Source organism: Lolium rigidum, chromosome 1 (assembly GCF_022539505.1).
Source record: "Lolium rigidum isolate FL_2022 chromosome 1, APGP_CSIRO_Lrig_0.1, whole genome shotgun sequence".
In the NCBI taxonomy this organism is placed as follows: domain Eukaryota; kingdom Viridiplantae; phylum Streptophyta; class Magnoliopsida; order Poales; family Poaceae; genus Lolium; species Lolium rigidum.
In genome coordinates, this window is record NC_061508.1 from 185872245 (window position 1) to 185895674 (window position 23430).

At 44.3% G+C, this 23430-nt stretch overlaps 2 protein-coding genes across 2 annotated transcripts; one reads left to right on the forward strand and one right to left on the reverse strand.

Annotated features, from left to right (window-relative positions):
* The first annotated feature begins 15356 nt into the window (after positions 1-15356).
* Positions 15357-16486, forward strand: LOC124682821 (transcription factor MYB36-like). The gene is made up of 3 exons (XM_047217431.1): positions 15357-15492; positions 15609-15738; positions 15847-16486. The coding sequence occupies exons 1-3, from the start codon at positions 15357-15359 to the stop codon at positions 16484-16486; spliced, it is 906 nt and encodes a 301-aa protein (XP_047073387.1).
* Positions 16487-17828: 1342 nt separating this feature from the next.
* LOC124682822 (aspartate carbamoyltransferase, chloroplastic-like) lies at positions 17829-22401 on the reverse strand. The gene is made up of 5 exons (XM_047217432.1): positions 21926-22401; positions 20336-20475; positions 19103-19276; positions 18762-18998; positions 17829-18239 (listed from the first exon to the last, which is right to left on the reverse strand). Exons 1-5 carry the CDS (start codon positions 22329-22331, stop codon positions 18132-18134), a joined length of 1065 nt encoding a protein of 354 aa, XP_047073388.1. The 5' UTR covers positions 22332-22401; the 3' UTR covers positions 17829-18131.
* Positions 22402-23430: the final 1029 nt, after the last annotated feature.

Consider the following 23430-nt stretch of genomic DNA (forward strand, 5'->3'; position numbering starts at 1 on the left):
TCTTCTTCATCATCGTCCTCTAGTTCCTCGAGATCTTCTACCCGAGAGGACTCAGCGTGCTTGTTCCGAGGCGGGAGAGGCCCTAGACGTTTGAACACGGACACGTTAGCTACATCCTTCTTCTTCTGTCTACATTCTGGGCAGTTGCCGATTGTAGGCAATCGGCTCATTCTCGAATCCCAGCGAGTGTACCGAAGAAGGGACAGTCCCAGTGCCTATCCACGTCGTCTTGCTCTCTCGACTTTTCCTTGGCGTGGCGCTCATATCTCTCCTCGTCGCGATCATGCCGACGATGTCTCCTGGCGTCCCTAGCCAGACGATCTCTTTCGTCATCGTTGTTGTATCGTCGGCGTTGGTCGTATTGACTCACGTATTTGTTGAGGAGGTGATCAGAGAGAGGTCGCTGATATCTCACATTCCTCACTCCTCCCTCCGTGATGTAGCGCTTGCCATCGTGCCGGAGCCGATCGCGTGAAACGGCTTCCTCTGTGTCCTTGCTATGAGAGCAGCTGCCCTCGTCTCTGTCCTTACCAGGGTGGTGCCCGGGTCCTACCATGTTGATGCTGAACGAGAAACCTGGCTGGCACTTCCCAGGGTAAGTGCACTCCACCATGTTAACGGCGGGGAAGGGGTGTGTGTCGACTTTCATGGCGTACTGGCTGAAAATTAGACGCCCTTGTTCTATCGCCATCTGGATCTGCTGACGCCACACCCTGCAGTCGTTCGTGGCATGGGTGAACGTGTTATGCCACTTGCAGTATGGCTTTCCGTTCAGCTCCTGCGCCGTGGGGATCTTGTGGCCTTCGGGTACCTTTAGCTGCTTCTCCTTAAGTAAGAGGTCGAAAATTTGCTCAGCCTTGGTAACGTCGAAGTCAAACCCTCTTGGAGGACCTTGTGGCTTAACCCACTTGCAGGACACGGGGCTTGCCCCCCGGGTCCATTCAGCCACTGCTACCTCTTGATCTCCCGCAGAGCCTTCATCTTCATCTGCCTCAACCAGGACCACCGCACGCTTGAATTTATCCTGGTATACCTCTGGGTGGCGCTGTTCATACAATGACAGCTTCTGTACCATGTGAGCCAGTGAAGGCTAGTCTGCTTGGGAGGCCACAATCGGTGATGCGAGACCCACCACCGCCAACTCGACTGCTTCTTTTTCAGTCACACGAGCCGAATAGCATCGGTTCCTAACGGTCCTGAAGCGCTGGATGTATTCCCGACACTCGTTTCCCCGCGCTTTGTCGTACTTGTGCTAGATCGGCAATGCCAGCCTCGGAAGCCTCCGAGTGATACCGCATGTGGAACTGCTCCTCCAACTGCTTCCAAGTCCGGATTGAGTCTGGTGGCAGCGATGTGTACCACCCGAAAGCCGATCCTGTGAGGGGCTGTGCGAAGAACCTCACACGCAGCTCATCTGATGCTGAGATCGTGCCCAGCTGTGCCAAATATCGGCTCACATGCTCGATTGAGCTGGAACCATCTGATCCACTAAACTTGGAGAATTCAGGGAGCCGATATTTGGGTGGTAGCGGGATCAACTCGTACTCATTGGGGTACGGCTTGGAATAGCCGATTGCCCTCCTTTTCGGCACCATGCCGAACTGGTCTCTCAAGATTGTATCGATCTGATCCGCGGTGCTGGGCTGCAGGAGTCGAACTCGAAGATTCGCCGGAGTGGCATACTTAGCCAGCCACGCTTGCTTCTCAAGCTCCGAGCCAACCTGCAGGAGTTGGGCTCCGGAGGTTTATCGGGGTGGCATACTTAGCTAGCCACGTCTCGCTTCTCAAGATCCGTTCCCGAAGTTCCTCCTCGCTGTTCCGTAGTCCCCGCTGTTGCAGTCCGGTTTGTGAGTGCCCGATGCTGTCGCGTCCGGCACGTATGTGCACGTGTATCCGTGAGGGATCTCCTTAGGCGCCTCATGCAAGAACCGGTAATCACTAGGGTCACCACCGATCTTGTAGACAACGTATGCCGGTGAACTCGGCACTTCGGTGCTGCCAACGCGAATGGCGGCGGTGGTCGGGATCTGGAGTGGCATCTCTCCTTGGTGAGTCCCTAGAGCTGGTCCTATCGGAGAGTACCGATGCCTCATGATTTCCTGGATCACCCGAAGAGCGACACGCTCCAAAGTGTTCACCGAGGCTCTCGGAATGGCGGTGCAGCCGAATGAGCTACCATGAAGTTAATCTCCCGACGCGAGACCTGGTGCGTTCTTCCGACGGGGCGGACAGGTCCACTCCATCGAGCGCGCCTTCAGGTGAGAACCCTTTCCACCTGATGCCATGTGAGCGGGTTCTCTGGAAAGAGCCGATGAGGTCGGCTTCGAGGATCGCTTTGACCTCGTCATACTTCTTCTTGAGCTCCTCGGTCAGATCCTCGTACGTGACTGGAGTGCCTTCCGCCATCTCAGATGTAGATGGCGCTGCGGTTGGTGTCGAAGACTGTCCCACCGGGCGTGCCAGAATGTGTTGCGGTCAGAAACCCACCGGCGAGCAGCGACGGGCAACACAGTAGAGCCGGGAGGCTCCCAGGACTGCGGCTGGCCCTGGTCCCTCGAGCGACGGCCCGCAAAGACTCGGCACGCACGTCCGATGCCGGTGCAAGGGCGTGCCACCTGACCTATACCTGGTCAGGAAGGTGATGGATTTGCCTCGCTTAGTTTCCTCGCATGGCATACACGTAAACATTAAATACGAGCCTCGATCGGCTCTCGAGTTGTCCCGTGAATCGGCTCAAGGAGCCGATCCACCCACGATTCGTACGAGGTGTACGATCACATGGTGGTCCCGCTTGATCAATATAAAGCTAAAACGACCTAATACGATTTAGGGTTTTCACCACATAATCGGAACATCCTACGCGTGATTGAGCCTCGGCGGCCACGCACGGTGATCATAAACCGACCCTAGACAAGGCCTAAAAACCAACATGAAGTTGATCCCCGGAACATCCCGTCTAGGGCTAGCAAACTACACCCTACGTGCCACGGGATCCTTCAACCCGTTTGTAAGGCCTAACTATGCAGATATTAAACTAATCCTTGAAGAACAAGGAGCAATCATAACGGATCGGATCTACTAAATAATGATCAAGCGAGGTGCCGCCCTTACACCTAAGATAGGTGTAAGGGCGGCTAGACGTCTAAGGGTTGCACGGACGAAAGCATATGATACGATGAAACAATGCTAACCCTAACACGTCTATGATAACTACGTTGCTCGCCATCAACAAGGCTTCAGCACGAGCAACGCATGAACAGCGAATAAACGTGTATCGCCAAGATCGCAAGATGCGATCTAGGCAGCATGATGCTTACCCGGAAGAAACCCTCGAGACAAGGGAGTTGGCGATGCGCCTAGATTGGTTTGTGGTGAACGTGATTGTTGTTTATTTCAGAAACCCTAGATACATATTTATAGTCCGTAGACTTTCTAACGTGGGAATAATCCCAACCGTGCACGAGCCAAATTCTATCTAACCGACACGTATCCTACTATATTTACAGATATACGGGCAAACTAGCCCAAACTTTGTATACAAGGCCGATTCATGTATTCCTTCCATGTATATTCTTCAAGCCCATCTTTAATCGCGGCCCACCTCTGATCCTGTCAAATTCTGGTGATAACAGGATGTTGATGTGATGCAGAAGAAGGATCCTACCGCGACAGTTACTTGGTTGGAGTATGAGGCACTTCGTGATCATCTACAACGTGAAATCCGTGTTGCTAATGAAGCATTGGACAAGGATGTTCAGAGTGTCCACTTGAAGGTCGATGAGGCTACTACAGCGGTTAACACCATTCAAACATCGATGATGACACTTCAAGCATCTATACAAACTCTGACTAATGTCGTTGGTGAAATACGTACAATGGTGCAACAACAACAACAACCACCACCTGATGAAGATGGCAGTGTGCAAGGTGACAATGCAGACGCTGCTAATGCTCAAGGGCGTGGTGTTGGTCGTGGTCTTGGACGTGGCGTTGGTGAAGCGTTCCGTGGTCGTGGTTTTGTCCCCGTCGGAGCCCAACGTATTCCACAACAACAAGAAGATGGTTTGGGTAAGCCCAAGTTTTCAATTCCCAGATTTGAAGGAGGTACTGATGTTGAAGAATATCTCACATGGGAGCTGAAGATTGAGAGATTATGGCGTTTACATCCTGACTATACTGAAGATAGGAAGATCAAGCTTGCTTCCTCTGAATTTGATGGCTATGCATTGCGTTGGTGGGATGGCCTTGTTCCTGCTCGAGAAGAAGATGGTGAGCTGCCTATTATCACATGAGATGTTATGAAGGCGGCAATGAGAGCTTGTTTTGTGCCTACCAATTACTTGCGTTCCGTCTTTGACAAGTTGACCCAATTGAAACAAGGTGTAATGACAGTTGATGCTTACTACATGGAGATGGAGATGCTTATGCAGCGTGCCCGTGTCCGTGAGTCTCTTGAGATGACACTACAGCGATTTCTGAATGGTCTCAGGTTTAACATCAAAGGTATTGTGCGTCATCACAATTACGCTACTATGAATGAGCTACTACATCATGCAAGAGAAGTTGAGTCACAGTTGGCTGAAGAACTGCAAATGAAGGGTCATGCTACAGGAGCTGGGTGTTACACGCCTCGCACGCCACCCACCACAGCGCCATCTACGCGCCCTGCGAATGTTTCTACTTCGTCTAGCAAGCCGGTCTCTAGTGTCACCAACAAAAAGAAGCCCGTTCCTGCAGCAAGTGGAACTAGTTCTAACATGTCGACAACGCGCAACCGCGATATGGCTTGTCATACATGTGGTGGCAAGGGTCACTTCAAGCGAGATTGTCCTAACCGCAAAGTTATGATCATTAATGAGGATAATGAGTATGAAACTGGAGATGATGTTGATCCCAATGCTCCAGATGAGGATGATTATGACAGTGATGGGTTTGATGCTTTCCCTTCTGAAGCTCAAACTATTGTTGTCTCGCAGCGTGTTCTTAATGTGCAGTCAAGTGCATCTACTCAGCGCTGTAAATTTGTTCCAAACAAAGGCACTAGTTGGTCCTGATAAAGCTTGCAAGGTCATTATTGATGGCGGGAGTTGTCGCAATCTAGCAAGCAAACAGTTATGTGCCAAGCTGAAACTGAAGTATCTACCGCACCCACATCCATATTATATTCAGTGGTTGAGCAATAATGGTGAGATGAAGGTGAGCCACATGGTGTGTGTTGATTTTGAGATTGGACCGTATAAGGATTCCATTGATTTTGATGTGGTTCCTATGACGGTTTGTCACCTGCTGTTGTGCCGGCCATGGCTCTATGACCGCTCTGTGCAACACAATGGCCGTGCCAATACATATCACTTGGAGTTCAAGGGCAAGAAAATTAACTTACAGCCTATGTCACCACAGCAAATTGTCAATGAGTCTCGTCAGAAGATTGAAGTAAACTTGGAGGATGCATCTATAGATAGGCGAGAGAATTGTAATGCCGTGAGTGATATAACGAAAAGTGAGAGAGTGAATTCCTTAGTCTCATTAGCCACCAAACAAGATATGAGAGAATTTTGTGAGGACCCTACAGCCATGCCTCTTGTGCTCATGTACAGGGGTACGGTTTTGGTTTCTAACGACATGACCCCTCTTCCTCTTGGTGTTTCTAATGTTTTGCAGGAATTCCATGACGTGTTTCCGGAGGAGGTACCCGCAGGACTACCACCATTTCGTGGTATTGAGCATCAAATTGACTTGATCCCCGGTGCTTCCCTGCCCAATAGGGCGCCATATAGAACGAATCCCGAAGAGACAAAGGAGATACAAAAGCAAGTACAAGCGCTACTCGACAAAGGTTATATCCGCATAAGCCTTAGTCCTTGTGTTGTTCCTGTTATTCTTGTTCCTAAGAAAGATGGTACATGGCGTATGTGCATAGATTGTAGAGCTATAAACAACATTATTATTCGATATCATCATCCTATTCCCCGTTTAGAGGATATGCTAGATGAATTGAGTGGTGCTGCTGTGTTCTCTAAAATTGATTTGCGTAGTGGTTATCATCAAATTAGGATGAAAGAAGGGGATGAGTGGAAAACAGCCTTTAAAACAAAATTTGGTTTATATGAGTGGTTAGTAATGCCTTTTGGTTTAACTAATGCACCTAGCACTTTCATGAGACCGGTGAACCATGTTTTGCGTACATTTATTGGAAAGTTTGTGGTTGTGTATTTTGATGACATATTAATCTACAGCCGCAATGAATCTGATCATACTATACATATTCGACATGTTTTGCAAGTGTTGCGTGATAATCAACTCTATGGTAATCTTGAGAAGTGCACATTTTGCAAAGATAGGGTCATATTTCTAGGTTACGTTGTCTCTAAGCATGGAGTAGAAGTAGATGTGTCTAAAACTGAAGCTATTCAAAATTGGCCTACTCCCATGAGTGAGTCAAGTAAGAAGTTTCCATGGTCTAGCTGGGTTTTATAGACGTTGTGTGCCCAATTTTAGTACTATTGCTGCACCTTTGAATGAATTGACTAAAAAGGGTGTTGCATTTGAGTGGGGCGTCGCCCAAGATCATGCTTTTGATGAACTGAAAAGATTGTTAACTTCTGCACCGTTGCTTGCACTTCCTGATTTCAATAAGCAATTTGAGATTGAATGTGATGCTAGTGGTATTGGAATTGGTGGTGTGTTAATGCAAGAGGGTCGTCCAATTGCATATTTTTCTTAGAAACTTTCTGGTGCTAAGTTGAACTATCCTATATATGATAAAGAATTGTATGCTTTAATTAGAGTTCTTGAGGTTTTGCAACATTATTTGTGGCCAAAAGAATTTATCATAATTTCTGATCATGAAGCTTTGAAATATCTGAAAGCCCAATCTACTTTGCATAGGCGTCTTGCTAAGTGGGCTGAGTTCATCGAGTCTTTTACGTACATTATTAAACATGAGAAGGGAAAATATAATATTGTTGTTGGTGCTCTATCTAGGAAAACTATGCTATTAACTCATCTTGATGTTAAAATTCCTGGATTAGAGGTGTTATGTGATTTGTATGCAACTGATCATGATTTTGCTGAACCATATCGCTTGTGTGCTATTGGTAAGGCATGGGAAAAATATCACATACATGATGGGTTCTTGTTTAGAGCTAACAACCTATGTGTTCCAGAATCGTCTGTGCGTTTGCTCTTATTGCAGGAATGCCATGATGGAGGTTTGATGGGTCACTTTGGGCGTGAGAAGACGCTACTCATGCTCATTGATCACTTTTATTGGCCAAAGATGAGGCGGGATGTGGACAGGTATGTGAAGAAATGCATTACTTGCAACAAGTCCAAGTCCAAGCTGAAGCCTCACAGTTTGTATACTCCGTTACCGGCACCTACTACACCATGGGAGGACATAAGTATGGATTTTGTGTTGGGTTTGCCGCGTACTAAAAGAGGCCATGATTCTATATTTGTGGTAGTGGACAGATTTTCTAAAATGTCACACTTTATTGCTCGCCACAAAAGCGACGATGCGTCGCATATTGCTAACCTGTTTTTCAGGGAGATTGTTCGACTACATGGAGTCCCGAAGACTATTGTTTCTGATCGTGATGTGAAGTTCATGAGCTACTTCTGGAAGACACTTTGGGGAAAGCTGGGGACAAAGCTACTTTTCAGTACTACTTGTCATCCCCAAACTGATGGTCAAACCGAGGTGGTGAATCGAACCTTGTCACAACTGTTGAGATCCATGATCAAGAAGAACCTGAAGGAGTGGGAAGAGTGTTTACCGCATGTGGAGTTTGCTTACAACAGTGGCGGTACATTCTACCACGGAGCTGTGTCCTTTTGAGGTGGTGTATGGTTTCAAACCCATTACTCCACTTGACTTGTTGCCTTTGCCCATACATGAGAGAGTTAATATGGAGGCATCCAAGAGGGCAGATTTTGTGCGAAAGATCCATGTGAAGACTAAAGAGTTGATAGAGAAGAAAGGCAAGAGCAATGCCGCAAGGATGAACAAGAAGCGCAAAGAGATGTTGTTCAAGCCTGGTGATATGGTCTGGGTACATTTTCGCAAGGATAGGTTCCCGAAGCTGCGGAAGTCCAAGTTACTTCCTCGTGGTGCCGGTCCTTACAAAGTGCTTGCCAAGATCAACGATAATGCATACTCGATAGATCTTCCACTTGATGAGTTTGGTGTCAGTAATTCTTTCAATGTTGCTGATTTGACACCATATGACGGAGAAGACCTTGGAGCGTCGAGGTCGACGCCTTTTGAAGGGGGGAGATGATGAGGACATCCCTACCACACTACCACCTCCGTCATTACCAAATGAAGATGAACCTGCTGTGAAGCTCAAGTCCAATGAAGTTCGAATTGGACCAATTACAAGGGCTCATGCGAAGCTACTTAAACAACAGGTGAACTTGTTCTTAAACGATACTTTGATTGATGAGAATTTTATACTGCCTAAGTCCTGTTACTTATGTATCATCAGGTATCAAGAGGAGACAAGCATCGCACGAGGAGGAGAGGAGCAGCTAGACGTGAAGCTGGACATGGAGCTAGACATGAAGATATCTCATGGACGCGCGAGGGAGGAGCGGGAGGCATGCGCGAGAGGAGAAGACGAAGTCCAGGCCGGCCCAGCACCCGGTCAGACCGGCCGCCACGCCGGCGCGCCCGGTCCCTGGCCCGGTCCAACCGGGCGGCCAGCCGGATCCGCCCCGGCGCCGACCGAACGCCACGCTGACTGCAACCGGACGGGTTACTGCGCCACAATTTCAGAGCCCGGTTGCCACCCGGTCCCTAGCCCGGTTTGAACCGGCCAGCCCGGTCCCAGGCCCGGTCGACCGGCCCCCAGACCGGACGTGTCCGAGTCTGTCTCAACCAGATCTATTCTGGGTCGGTTATTCTTGTATCTTTTCGACCAGAAGTCGTCCCGGACGCCTATATAAGTGCCCTGGACACCCCCCCTAGCTGCTTTAGACCACGTTTAAGATAAACCCTAGTTCTTAGTTGTTTGCTATGCAAAACTATTGAATCCCAACTCTCCAATTCGTTGCAATCTGGAGTTTTATGCTACTGAAAGTTTGTGTGATCTGTTATTGCAATCTACCGCTTCGTGGTCGGCGGCTACGTGCGCAAGTGTGTGGAGTTGCGAATATCTTGCAGGGTTGAAAACTGTTGCATTGGCGACAGGAATTAATCGAGAGACTTCGTCGGTGTCATACAAGGTATCCTCCTCATATCATCGATTTCATCCGCTGCTACTATCGTGTGTTCATCACCACCCGTCGCTTACTGAGAAGATCGGGCAACCCCTTATCAAAATGGCCTACCAATTTATTATGTGCTATAAATGGGCTGGCTTGACTACCCCTCTGCTGGGTAGGCCTGCCTGCATTTGTGGGCTTTTATTGGGCCATCAAACCTACTCTTTATAGGCTTTTAATGAGCATGCATACGTGCTATTTATGGTCTTTAATGGGGCGGTCTTCCTACTATTTGTGGGATTTTACTGCGCCGACATGCCTAATCTTTATGGGCTTTTGTTGTGCCTCTCAGACTACTTTTTATGGGCTATTACTCGTTCGGCATGCCTACTGTGTATGGGTTTTTACTAGGCAGACCTATTAAATGTGAGATGAAATCATCAATCACTGTTTGCGAGCTGGAAATAGAAGTGACATCAGCGCTAAAAGAGACGTCATTGGGGAGATGACGGTGTTACCATCCAGTTAACGGTGTTTTCCACATGTCAGTTGTCATGACATGAGCAATGAACGGTCTCCCGAAATAAATTTGCCACACCCTAAATTTCTATGGTTGATGACCGAAAAAGTCTGTAGTAGATCTTTTACTTGCGCTATATCCACCACGAATGCCATTTCGTCCCAAACAACTTTTTACCCACAAAAACACCCCTTTAACAACATAATTACACTGTGGCTAGAGACAACTTTTTTGTAGTGACCGAAGACTCTGGACTGAAACTCCGGTTCTCTGCAACATTATTATGTTAAGGTTTAGTAGGTTCAATTTAGGTTTGTGCAAGAACCTGGTTTTACCTAGACCTTCCATTGAACAAGCCCTCTTGGTAGTATGGTTTCTTAAAATTACACAACCAAAAATCAAAGGACACCATCTTACTCTTCAATTTTTTTGATTTTCAGTAATGGTACCTAAAACACTTGAGCATAGATTTAAATCCACTTATGTTGTTAACAAACATCCAAAACCCACTTAGGGATGAAATACCCTTTCAAGTCTCCACCATTATACAACATAGTTCCACAAAAAGATGTTTTCATGTCAAAATCCCATATCCCTGGCTCCACTAAACACTTGTTTCAGAAGGACCTTACTGGAAGAAGTGAAATGTAGGGTTAAATTTATGCCAAATCCTAGTGATGGTCCAATTATACGATGATCCAGATAGGTTTGAAGATGAGGATCTAAGTCTTACCAGGGAAATCAATGTATGCTAACCTTATGAATGGTCACACCAAATTTTTACACAAGTATATATGGAAAATAAAGATCATAGTGAAGATTGAGATCTTTATGTGGCTTATAAATAGACATCTTCCAACTTTACTAAATATAATATGCTAGGCGCAACTCGATTGGGTATAAAAAAATTATGTGACTTAGAGGAGGCTATTCATCATTTATTCACCTCATGTATGTTTACTCGTCTTGTAGGGCATATTGTGCATATTACTTATAACTTACCTCTACCAGCCAATACCACAAACATGTTCAAGAATTGGTTGAATGGGGTCGGCAAAAACTGAAGCGAGAATTCAGATAGGAGTTCTAGCTTTCTGTTGATCGATTTAAAATTTCCAAAATAATATATCTTCTACAAAGACTAGAGTGTTTCACCTTTTCCAGGTTATCAATTTGTCCACACACTAGATTATGTGGTTCTATCTCCTCCCGTCCGATCAGCCTGAGCTTATGTTTTCTGGATGCAGTCGTCTACTGATGGTCACACAGGATATCAGTGGTCCACTACTAAATACATATTGCACAGGTGCGATATGTTAGATCTCTTCCGCTGGTTGATCCATGTACGACCCTCTGCGATCCTTGAAATGTATTGTCCCGGATGATGAACTTCATAATAAAATAGCTTTGCACATCAATTTATGCAGATGCTGGGTTTTATACCCATTTCTGAGAAACCCCTCTTATTTGATAGTTTTAGCTTGTGCCTTTGTTGTCGGACAAACCGGCTCATTTGGAGGTTTTTACCTTCATGGAAGTTGTTGAACTTACACCGCTTGAGAGAGAGAGAGAGAGAGAGAGTGAGAGAGAGAGAAAGAAAGTACTTCTTAAGTAGGCTAAGAAACATGATTTGGTTCGATTATTAAAATGGATGACAAGCAGAAATGTACTACGTCTAAATTTATGGCCCTTAATTTGCAACAACCTTATGTTGTAATGCTCATCTTCCGACCAACAAAACTAAAGGTCATATAGAACTACTCTTCCCTCCAACAGCACCTAATTTTAAAATAAACTCAGACGGAAGAAATCTAGGATTATGTCATGGCCAGTTCACGCGCGGGTGCAATGACATGACACACAATTTCCTTATATTTCCTCCTGTAATCCACTAATAAAGAAATAATAATTGAGGAAACATAAGTCAAAAGGCATGAGATATATAACTAATGTTCTTCATAGGACAACAAAACAGTTAATTGCATTAGAGCTCTTTCAAGTGTACTTACTTGATTAGCCAACAACGCCACTACAAGCTTATCTTACTGCCCTGAGATCCCTGAATAATGTGGTCAACTCAACCTTATCCCGAAGAAAGCTAATTAAACAAGAGGGCACATAGGCCTTAGTTAATTAGATTAATTAATCAGAGAGTCTTATGAAGGTCTAAATGCCCTTGTTTTTGCAAGTTGTTTAGGTGAGTCTACTCCATGGTGTCAGATACTCAAATGAGAAGTGAACTGCGTCTGCTTGGAGGCTAATAGCAGAGTTGTGATGCTGCATCCTTTCCTACTAACTTATTAACTTAAGCTTCTTCTGGGATCCGCATAATGCGAAGTTGGCCATACAATCTTGCTGTCAAAAAAAAAAGGGTTGGACATGCTATATTTTTCTTCGCCCAAACTTAGACTATTAATTGGATAGACAATTGCGACTGTCTAAGCTTTTGCTCCTTTCCGGGAACTGTTTTGCTTACTGATGCCAATCCTTTTATAACAGCATCTTCGATATCATTTCCATAACAACAGCAACTCATTCCACTGCATTCTTGAATAAAAAATATTTTCTAAAAAAACGAAAGGAATAAAATAATAAAATTGCAAAAAAGGAGAACTAATTAAAAAGATTTGATTTTTATTTTCCCACCCTCATGGCCTTTCTATCTTTCTAATCGAATTTTAGGATTCAAAAGAAAACGGCTAGAATTTACTTCTAGTATATATACTCCTATAGAAGCGCATACAATAATGCGTGGTAAAGGCGGAAAAAGACTATATTGTTACCCGCAAAAAAAATTAGCATATTATTTCTCGTAAAAAAATCACATCTACTGCTATGGGTAGAACTAGACAAGTAGACATCTGATAGCATTTTGATCATCAACCTTTCGATATGCATGAGCCATCGTCAGAGAGCATACTGTATAAAACCCATTGGCCCTTCTCTTCATTGCTTGTTGTTCTGTTAGCAAGATACAGACTAGTAACGTATTATACTATGGCCACACTGAAGCTCCAACAACTTCATACACTTGGTCAAAAGTGTACCTCTGTGCCGTGTAGTGCCCAGACCTGCTTCTCTCTGACCAGATAGAGGGTTCAGACTTCAGACAATATGGTATGCGGAACAAGTCTGCATGCTTCAAGCTTCCACGTGATGAGGCTACTTGATCAAACAGTACCGAAAGTGTACTATGCCTAGAGATCAGAAGAATTGAACATGTGGCTCAGCTTTAGCAAGTGCAGCTAGTAGAATAGTTCGTCGATTTTTTTAAAAAAAATTGCTTCGCGCTAGGAAATTGGAAATTTATAGCTTCTAATTGTATACAGATCTTCTTTTCAGAACAGGTATTCTTCTACCGTACATAGTTGAAAAACGCAAAATTGAAAGAATACCAGCTAAATCAGCCTATCAGACACAACTGGAACACAATCGACTTGCCTGAATCATAAATACTCTGAAAACAACGAATTTGTCCTGCAAGTAAGTAAATGTTCACACTTCATTCTGTTCTCCTATCCACAAATTCAGATTACTGCCTCCAAACAATTAAAATCAATTCACTATTCTGCTATTGCTTTTATTGCAATATTTTCACTTCCTATTATCTTCAACCTACATCACATCATCTCATACTCTGAGTACTTTATCAAAGAAAAACCTTAGCAGAACACAACAAGAACCCACTCTAAAACCAACCACCCCAAAATGCAATGATCAATTTTATACGTATGAAAAAAGGAAGAGCATAAACCTTACAAGGTCAATGAGCTAGTAACATAAACACAAAGTTACATGCTCCATATATAATATTTTAACACTGGCGTCCAGGATCACGTACTTATGCGAAGAGGAGGATATTACAAGTCTAGTATGATTGCACACGTAAGAATTGACATGACAAAAAGGAACAATTTTTTATATATTGGTCTTCAGGGTCAAAATGGATGACACCATCCAGAAGGATACTGCTGCATTGTCAGTTACAACTGCCCATGGACTTTTGGCAGGTCAGCCTGGTATGTATCTGCTTTCCACCATGGTCCAGCCTAAGTTAGGGTTCTTGACTTAGAAGGAGGTAGGACAGAAATAACTGGATGGTGGACTTGGACTGGTCTATGGTCACAGGCTTGTTGTCCCTGTACTACGTACTTGCTAGTTACATTATTTGGTGACGCTTTTCACTTCTCTAGCTCCCCATGTTACTTGTGAGTGTAAATTCGGGTCCTTTTTCTGGCATATGGAGTGTCTATAGTAGCAATTGACATGGCACTTGATATGTAGTTTCCTGTGAGAGCAAGATTGAGTGTTTTGTTCTAACATACTACATAGTGTAATAAACCTTACCTGCAAGAAATTTTCAAATTTTAGCTTGTTGGGCCAAATTGAGATAGGGAGGCTCCATTTGGCACTGCCATGACCTAGTCGGATCTTGACATTATGTAACTTTCAAAGCATATTTTCTACATGTAAGGTCTAACAATTAAAAATTTACCGAGCCGTAAATAAATAGTAAACTTACTGGTATCAGTAAAGATCCCCTAATAATTAATTAGCTTTTACGTAGAAACTAAACCTTTGCACTTAAGTTCTGGGTCATCATCGGAGGTTCTCTAAAAAAAGACATGATATATCACTACATTTTAAGAGAATTGCCGGTGATATCTAATGGATGCTTGAAGTCAAGAAGCAAGTGAGGTTTGTGTTTCATTCTTATCCTTGGGCTTGTTTTGTTGATCCAGCAAAAGTAGTCACTTTAGCTTTTACGCACAAACTAACCCTTTGCACTTAAGGTTTAGATCATTGTCAGAGATTCAAAAAAAATATGATATACATTTTAAGAGAATTATGGGTGATATTTCATTACATTTTGGTTGATTTCACTATTTCACTGTGGTTTGCATCGAGAATTGGCTCATATGGATTGATTTCCGGTCATGCATATCTCTTGGCATGCGATTCTAATGCTTGAAGACAAGAAGCAAGTGAGGTGATTGCGTTTCATTCTTATCCTTGGGCTTGTCTTGCTGATCTAGCAAAAGTAGTCACTCTAGCTTAGACCCTGTTTCCTAAGGCAATCTAACTATATGTTCACCGGAGTTGGTTTTCAATGTACAGGTAACAGGTGGTGGTAAAGTAGCCTCGTCTTCTGAATGACTCGATACCCTAGTGTTAGCATAAGCTGGTGTTTATGCACGGGCTATGTATGTGAGCCCTGCTTCAGTGCTCCTCCTTAACCAAAGTTAAGCACCTAGGGAGAGTACTGAGTGTCCCTCTGCTCGAGGTTCGTGCATTCCTAATCTCTCCGTAATCATAAGTTTCTCCATGCACATCATAGGTGGAGGGCCTCCAAAGTACACCAGAACAAACTCAGAGCCGGTGTGTCATGTGATCATGTCATGAGCACACATCGCCATCAAGTCAAACCATATCCGTATATTCTAATTAAGTCCCCCTCGTCCATCATGTCTGCTCCTATAAATCCTGGCCCTCCCGCGCATACCATACCCCTCCATCACCCAAACCAACTCAACTCACTCATCCATCGACACACAGCGCAACTACGCAAGGCAACACAACACAGGTTGCGCACGCTTAGAAATAAGAGAAACATAAGAGGGAGAGAGAGATGGGGAGGGCACCCTGCTGCGACAAGGCGACGGTGAAGAGGGGGCCATGGTCACCAGAGGAGGATGTGATGCTCAAGACCTACATTGAGGAGCGCGGCACCGGGAACAACTGGATTGCATTGCCGCACAAGATTGGTGAGTAATCATCTTCTCCATGTAATCATATTCGTTAGAATTTTCAGGAATGCATTAGAATTTTCAGGGATTTGTCATCGATCGTTCATGGTTAACTAAGCTTGAGTGCGCAACAGGGCTGAAGAGATGTGGCAAGAGCTGCAGGCTGAGGTGGCTCAATTATCTGAGGCCCAACATAAAGCATGGGGACTTCACCCCGGAGGAGGACAGCACCATCTGCAAACTGTACATTAGCATAGGAAGCAGGTATGTTTTTTGAGAGCAAACCAACCACTCCCTTAATATATGGCTTCTGCAGACAAACCCAGCACAAATGTGCTAATCCAATGTGTGCTGCTTGACATAATTCACCAGGTGGTCAATCATAGCCGCACAGCTGCCAGGGAGGACCGACAACGACGTCAAGAACTACTGGAACACCAAGCTCAAGAAGAGGCTCCTCGGCGGCCGGCGCAAGGACAACCATGGCACGCACCACCGCCAGGGCGACGCCGCGAACGAGCTGGACAGCACCAACAACGACGGCGAGCGGCCTCTGAGCGCGTCGGCAATGGAGAGGATCCAGCTCTGCATGCAGCTGCAGGAAATGCAGAACCCCCTAGGCGTCAGCCACCACAGCCCCTTGCAGCTGTGGCAGCCAAATCGCCAGGTTGCCACTCACAGCAACAACAGCAACAGCAGCGACAGCAGCAGCTTCAATGTAACAGTGGCTGAGCAGGGACAGTCCAGCTCCCTGAACGATCAGCACCTCAGCGGGCAGCAGCTGGCCTCGCCGTCCAGCGTCGAGAACTCGAACGTTGTCACCATCGAGGCCGAGCTTCAGGAGCTTCTCTACAGCGCGACGACGACCGACAGCGTCGTCACCACGCAGCAAGGGGAGGTGGACTGGTGGAGCTATGATCAGCAGGGCAAGTCCCCGGTGAATTGCTGGGACTTCACCCCTGAAACCAGCTCGGTGTACCAGGACTACACGTCTGTGGTGTATGACATGTGAAGTGTGAAGAGGTTGTGAAGGTAAAGACTAGGGAATAGGGATTGTGTAGGCTCGGTTCTTGTAAGAATCAACAAAAAAAAAACTGTAAGGAACTTATTGTAAGAAATCAGTAGTAAGCTGTAAGGCATAATAAAGGTATGTAAGAATACCAGGTCCGAACAAATTAATGTAACTCGGCACCATTCTGTCTAGAATGACTAAACTCTGACATCAGTGATCCCCTTGCTGAAGATGATGCTCTTTTTTGTGCACCAACAGGTTAACCTTTCTGATAAGAGCATGGCCATAGCCTAGCACATGGATAAAATCAAGATTTTGCACGAATAACTGGTGCAGCAGGTATTAGTACCTCTGCCCCTGACCATGGGAGCAAACCCCAGGTATGCCTCAGCAAACTCCGGCGAGTCCAACATTAGTTGGCACAGTTTGAATGTGCATGTGCGATTGTGTGCGAGGACTTCAGCCTTCATAGAGATTCTGCATTTCTGCAGTATGTGGTGGTGTGCGACTGTGCATGTGTGTGTATGTGCTTGCAAGTTGTAATTTTATGTTTTTATTACAAGAAAACTGAAGGCGAAGATGGCAAAGCCATATACAGTTTAATTAATAGTACTTCCTCTGTTCATTAATGTAAGACTTTCATATATAGAAGCTACAACGAGTATAACTTTAGTACAATTATGTCTGAAAGATCATCCTCGTGATGCACCACATGGGAGACAGAGATCATTCCTCCTCAAAGTAGGTGTTATGTGATCAAATGAAGAACAGCAAAAAAAAAGATCTCAACACCAGTGGTCAGCAAAACTCAAGGGGCATGCAGTGAGTGTGAAGTATGATGGAAATAGCAAAAACCTAGTCAAGACCTGAAGGATTGAAGGCCCGGCTTCATCACGGAAGATCGGCATGGATTGTGCGTGTGGGCCGGTTCTGTGGTGCCTATGTCAGCACGCTGACCAGGAATATGCTCCTTCCAGCGTATGAGTCGACCTGACACAACCGCGTATGACGTATCGTCAACATAAAGAAAGTGCCAACATAGAATCCATGGGAGCACGTTCTAGTATCGTTCATGACACATGCAAGAACGTACTGCCGAAGCTGGATTACTATTACTGTTAAATCGGAAGACAGTAATTATGCCAGTATCTGACATGTGCAACAGCATCACAATGCATGGGTCTTAGAGCATTTCAGTAAGTCCTAGGCGAATCTGGACGGAGTCAAAGGAGTACTTAAAACAGCTTTCAGATGATAGTTTATTGATCTTGACCATGCAGCCAAAAGAGGAAGCACTCTTTTCAAGGGTAAAAGCTATATCAATCTTCGGCAGCCAAAAACACAATGTGAATGTCATGCACATGAATATTGCTACTCAGCGGAACATGGTCAGAAGTAAATTTGTAGCATAAAAAGCAGGATATTTTTCCTGGCCCAAAGGCCGCGCTGAAACACTTCACTCAAGCCATATTATAACAGAGAATGTTCACTCTGGAGCATTACCCATGAAAACATGGCTTTATTCTAGCAAGGATCCAACCTTTTATGCCTAGTACAGCACAGGGCAGTTGAATTTGGAGCCAGACAGTTAACAGTGTATTTCTGATCCTTCGACACGCCACTAGTTCAGGCACTAGGAAAACCATCAACGACCAACAAGCAGAAGTTTGAGCAGTGCCATCCTTATGTAGAGCCCATTCTTAGCCTGCCTAAAATATGCAGCCCTTGGATCACTATCAACATCTACCGTGATCTGCAAAATGAAAAAAGAAAATGCATCTCATTATATTTCAATCTGGCAATGAGAGTGAGGAACCAATCTTCCGAAGTATTGCTAGGAAATTGTACACAGCCAACCAGGAACATATCAGCTACTACCAATTTTGATAAGAAATTAGTGTACTATCGTAGTATCTCACAACTTCCAAGATGTCACGAACATCTCCAGCTGATCTCACGGCAAGTGGATTCAGGAACCACTTCTGGCTAACCTATTCCCCAATGGATTGGACATAGGTAATTAGACCAGTACACTCACATACTCAAGGAGAACTAACAGTAACATCTGCCTACACCAAGCCATACCAATTGGCATGGTAACTACTAACTAGCCAAAACAGATAGCTTCAGCACGCCAATTCAAAAGCTTCTTAAATGTTGGACTAAGCAATCAACAACCTAAAACTCTTTCTTGTGATGTTGTGATATTTGGACAAGGTGGCACCAATAAGAAACAAACTCAGTTCTTTGGTGTTTTGAAAGGATAATTGCTAACCTCGTCAAGCCTTGGAAGGGGATGCATGATGACAGCATGCTTTGGCATCACACTTAAAACCTTCTTATCCACAATATATTTTCCACGAGCAGCCTCATATTGATCAATCCTCTCACCAAATCTTTCTTTTTGAATGCGTGTTTGATAAATGACATCGCACTTGGATGCCACCTCCAACAAATTGGAACTTTCTTCCCATTCAACACCTTGAGAAGTTAAGTGCTCCTTGATATCATCCTTCGAAACAGAAGAAATGCGAACATCAATCTATTTATTACTACATCAGACTACATGAATTCGAAAGAAAGACCACAGGCGATATTTATTTGGGACAGTAGTACCTTCATTTTTACAACATCCGGAGATACAAAGTATATCTTAACATTCTGGTATTTAGAGATCAAATATGCCAGAGAACGGACAGTTCTTCCATTAGCAAGGTCTCCAACCAAACCAAGCTTGATTCCATCTAGCCTACCAATTTCTCTTTCTATTGTGTATACATCCAACAGAGCCTGAACGAAAGGATGAACATATCAATTACAAATGCACCACTGATACTTCAGCATGATGTAACAACAGAAAACAAATTCCACCTACTCTATAAGTATCAGCTAAAAAGCAAAGAGCACATGAGCACAAACCAACTATATATTTACCAATTATGATCCAGCATATAAAGAGGTGTGTGTGTGTGTGCGGATAGATAGGCACAAACAATGAGGTGAAACTCTGCTGAATTCTGTCCCAACTAGCAGGGAATATAGATACGACTTCATAATATAAGGCATGCGGGCGAGTTTAATGATGTTTCCTCTCTTTTTCACAATGTATTTTTCCCTCTCAAAACAACATTTCTGAGTAATTTTCCTCTCTCGTATTCATTACACATCAATACAGGGTATTATGAATTTATGATTGTCAACCTCTGCTTTTCCCAGCCAAATAACCTCCTCCTTAATACATATATACCAAGTCAAAATACAGCATAAAAATGAAAAAGATGAACACGAGTATGTTAGACAAAAATTCCTGCATGATGGTGCCAACATAATGTTCTCAATTTACACACAAGGCTTCAAAAGTACATGGCAGTAAGTTATTTCAAAGAGTTATATTCATGACTGGTCTATGTCATTTTCTGCAATTATTCTTCCAATGCTATGCCTAACTGGGAGGGCATAAATACTAAGGACTAACACCGACACAGATGAAAAAAATCTGCACAGAAATATCAAAAAACTTGCCATCATCATGGACCATGAAGCATCATTCATCAACCGATGCCCCAAAGAAAGCATAATGGCAAAAACATATCTGAATCGCAATCTACAGTAGTATATGAATTGACAATAACTGATCAACTTAAACTGCCAAAAAAGGAATGTCATCACATGGTTCATAGTTCCACATGAACAAATATGTAGCACGGTGAATATTGACTGCCTGACTACACCATTATTCACTAAAATACAGTTTTACGCACCTAACCTTAAGAAGAGTTGCTATTTCTCTGTCCCAAGAACTTTGTTATTCCAAGCATGTGGATAATGTTTCCCCAATATAATATTTACCTGAGTTGGATGCTGCCCTGGCCCATCACCTGCATTAATAACTGGAATGTCTGCAGTAGCAGCTGCTCTCCTGGCAGCTCCACTTTCAAAATGTCTCAAAACGATAATATCAGAATAGCCTTCAACAGTTCTTATGGTATCTGCAGTATGGTTACACGGCGTTAGTAACCTAATGTTCGGTTAACAAGCACAATTTCAAATCACGTTGGTAAGAGTAAGAACTTAAATATTATTTCTGGAGGTATCTGAATAATGCTCTTTTTACAACATAACAGATTACTGTTTTATGATCTATCAACTATGTGGTTGCTACATGAAAGCATTGCAATCAAGATAAATATGCATGATTCACTATCATTGAAGTCTTTAGGGTGGCCCTATCTTTAAAACATTGGAATTGAAAGAATAACTAGTGATGCAACGACACAAACAAGCAACAAGGTAGCCAACCAGTAATCAGGGTGGCCCAGTCTTTATAACATCAGAATTGAGGGGTAACTAGTGAAGCAACAACACCAAACGGCAGTCAACTGATAGTATTTAGCAACCTCCCTAACACAGTCCATAATAATTGTTATAAGCATTCCACACCACACTGTAGATCATTCACCACATCACATCTTATAAATGAAAAGGTCCACTTTACTACCCCAAACGACTAGGTTTGCTCAATTTCACCCCTCAATTTGTTTTTGGCTCAATTAACCCCTTAAACTATCATATCTTGGGAGTACTTTACTGGTTACCCCTAGCCGATTTCTCGGAAGACAAAAGCTCCTAAAAAATATCAAAAAAAGATATTAAAAAAATCATACATATAGGTTGTGTGGTTAATCATCTGTGGGCTAAAAAAAACATATTACTTTTGTTTTGCAGATCGCAAATAATCATATTTTACACACAAAAAATTCAATCAATATACTTCACCCCAACCAAATAATTTAGGGGAGGAAAGTGGACTATTTCAGCTCAGCTGATAAATAACAATGCTTGAAAGCTAGTCCCGATTGCGACCTTTCTTGATGGCATCACCCTACATGACAGAGAACTCCTGTCTGTTTTACCTTCAAGTCATAGACTACCCAAAGATTTTGCAGATCCAAGAAAGTGACAGTGACCACCTTAAATATTCCTGAGAAAACCTTAAACCATCCAAAGATTTTAAATTTGCAACTAGCTGCTCCTAAGCTGCTTTCACATCCAAAACTGGAAGTACAGATACTAACAGTACACCGAATGAAAAAAGATTTCTACTACGATACTGAATGTCGCAACCTGTTCCGTGATGTAACTGAGCTAACAAGTAAGAACCAGCTCAGACAATGGCAACCATTTCCAGATAATCCCAGATCCCCCAAAGATTCATAATTTGCTACAAGCTGTGGTTGTTGCACAACTAGTGCCTAGATATAGAATCTCACAATTCCAAAATCAAAACCAATGTTCTCCAGTAAGGTAGACAATTTAAATTCCATCATTTACTGTCAAGTGCTCAACCACCACCCACCGTCATTCAGTCCCCAAATCACTCCAATTATAGCCTAGATTTCAGTTTTTCACCGGGTACCGAGATACTTTCAGTGAGCTCACCTTCGAGGGTCTCGCCCTTGGCGGCGGAGGAGAACTCGCGTGCGTTCTCGGTGGTGAGCACCTCCCCGCCGAGGCGGCGCATGGCTGCCTCGAAGGAGAGGCGCGTGCGGGTGGAGGGCTCGTAGAAGAGCGTGGCCATGAGGTAGCCCTCGAGGACGCGGCTCCGGGAGCCGTGGGAGCCCCGCTCCACGGCCTCCATCTCCCGCGCCACCTCGAAGATCTCGTTAAGCGCCTGGCGGTCGAACTGCTGCGCCTCGATCACGTCGCCGAGCCGCAGGGAAGCCGTGAGCGGCGCGGCGAAGGCGGCGACCGCGCGGCGGGGAATGGATGGGAAGGGCTTGAGCTGCGGCCTCCATGAGGGGGTGGGGAGGAGGGGATGGGGGAGCGTGGCCCGGACGGCCGCCATGGGGGGAGCGGGAGCTAGGGTTTAGTAAGGTTTTAGGAGTTTTCTCCGTCCGTGCGGGGCGGGCTTTGGATTGTTCCTCCGGTCGGGTCGCCTGAGGTTGGACCTCCCGATGACTGCTATTTCAACGTCAGAATGGATCTACCGACCGCGACTGGCCGGAACAAATACAGTTTGGCCAAGGATATTTTTCTACTCCGTATTAGCAAAATGATTATTATAGGACTCCAGGCAGAGGTCTATCTTTAAAAAAAATAGACATGCTCAATTCCATAATAATTGACTCACCTAGGAGCATGGGCACCAAACGTGTATTTCGTACATACCTGAAGTGTACGTGTCTAAATTAAACATACCTAAGGTTTACATACCTAACATATACACATACAAGTTACACATACCTAACATTTACATACTTAACATACACACATGCAAGTTACACATACCTAACATATATATACACGTATCGGTGTACGTACACCTTAGGTATGCAATACCTTAGGTATGTATCACTTGAGTATGCATATCTTAGGTATGTATACCTTAGGTATGTGTAACTTAGGTATGTATACCCTCAGGTATGTGTACTAGAAAGCAAAAATACGCGTATCTATCCATGGTGCCCGGGCACCATGGAGCACCCGTTAATTTACCTATATATGTATATATATATATATATATGTATATATATATGTATATATATATGTATATATATATATGTATATATATCTAGTACGTAGATACATATGTGTTCATTTGTTGTTGAATGGGTATAGGCGCGGCTAGAGGGGGGGTGAATATGAGCTATGTCAAGTTTTAGTCTTTTTCAATTTTAGGTGTAGTGGAATGTAAATGTGACAGACTTTTCACTAGTGAGGTGTTCCTAGTATGATGCAATACAAGCAAGTGATAAGATCAAGTAACAAGCAAGTGTAAGGGAATCGAAACAACCGGGCGGACGGTGGCGGAAACGAGAAGCGTGATGTGTTTACCGTAGTTCCTCCCACTAAAGGGAGTGCGTCTGCGTTGAGGAGACGTGAACCACGAAGGTGCCAACAGTCACGAAAGGTTCACCTTATTCCTCGTGAACACTACACAAAGG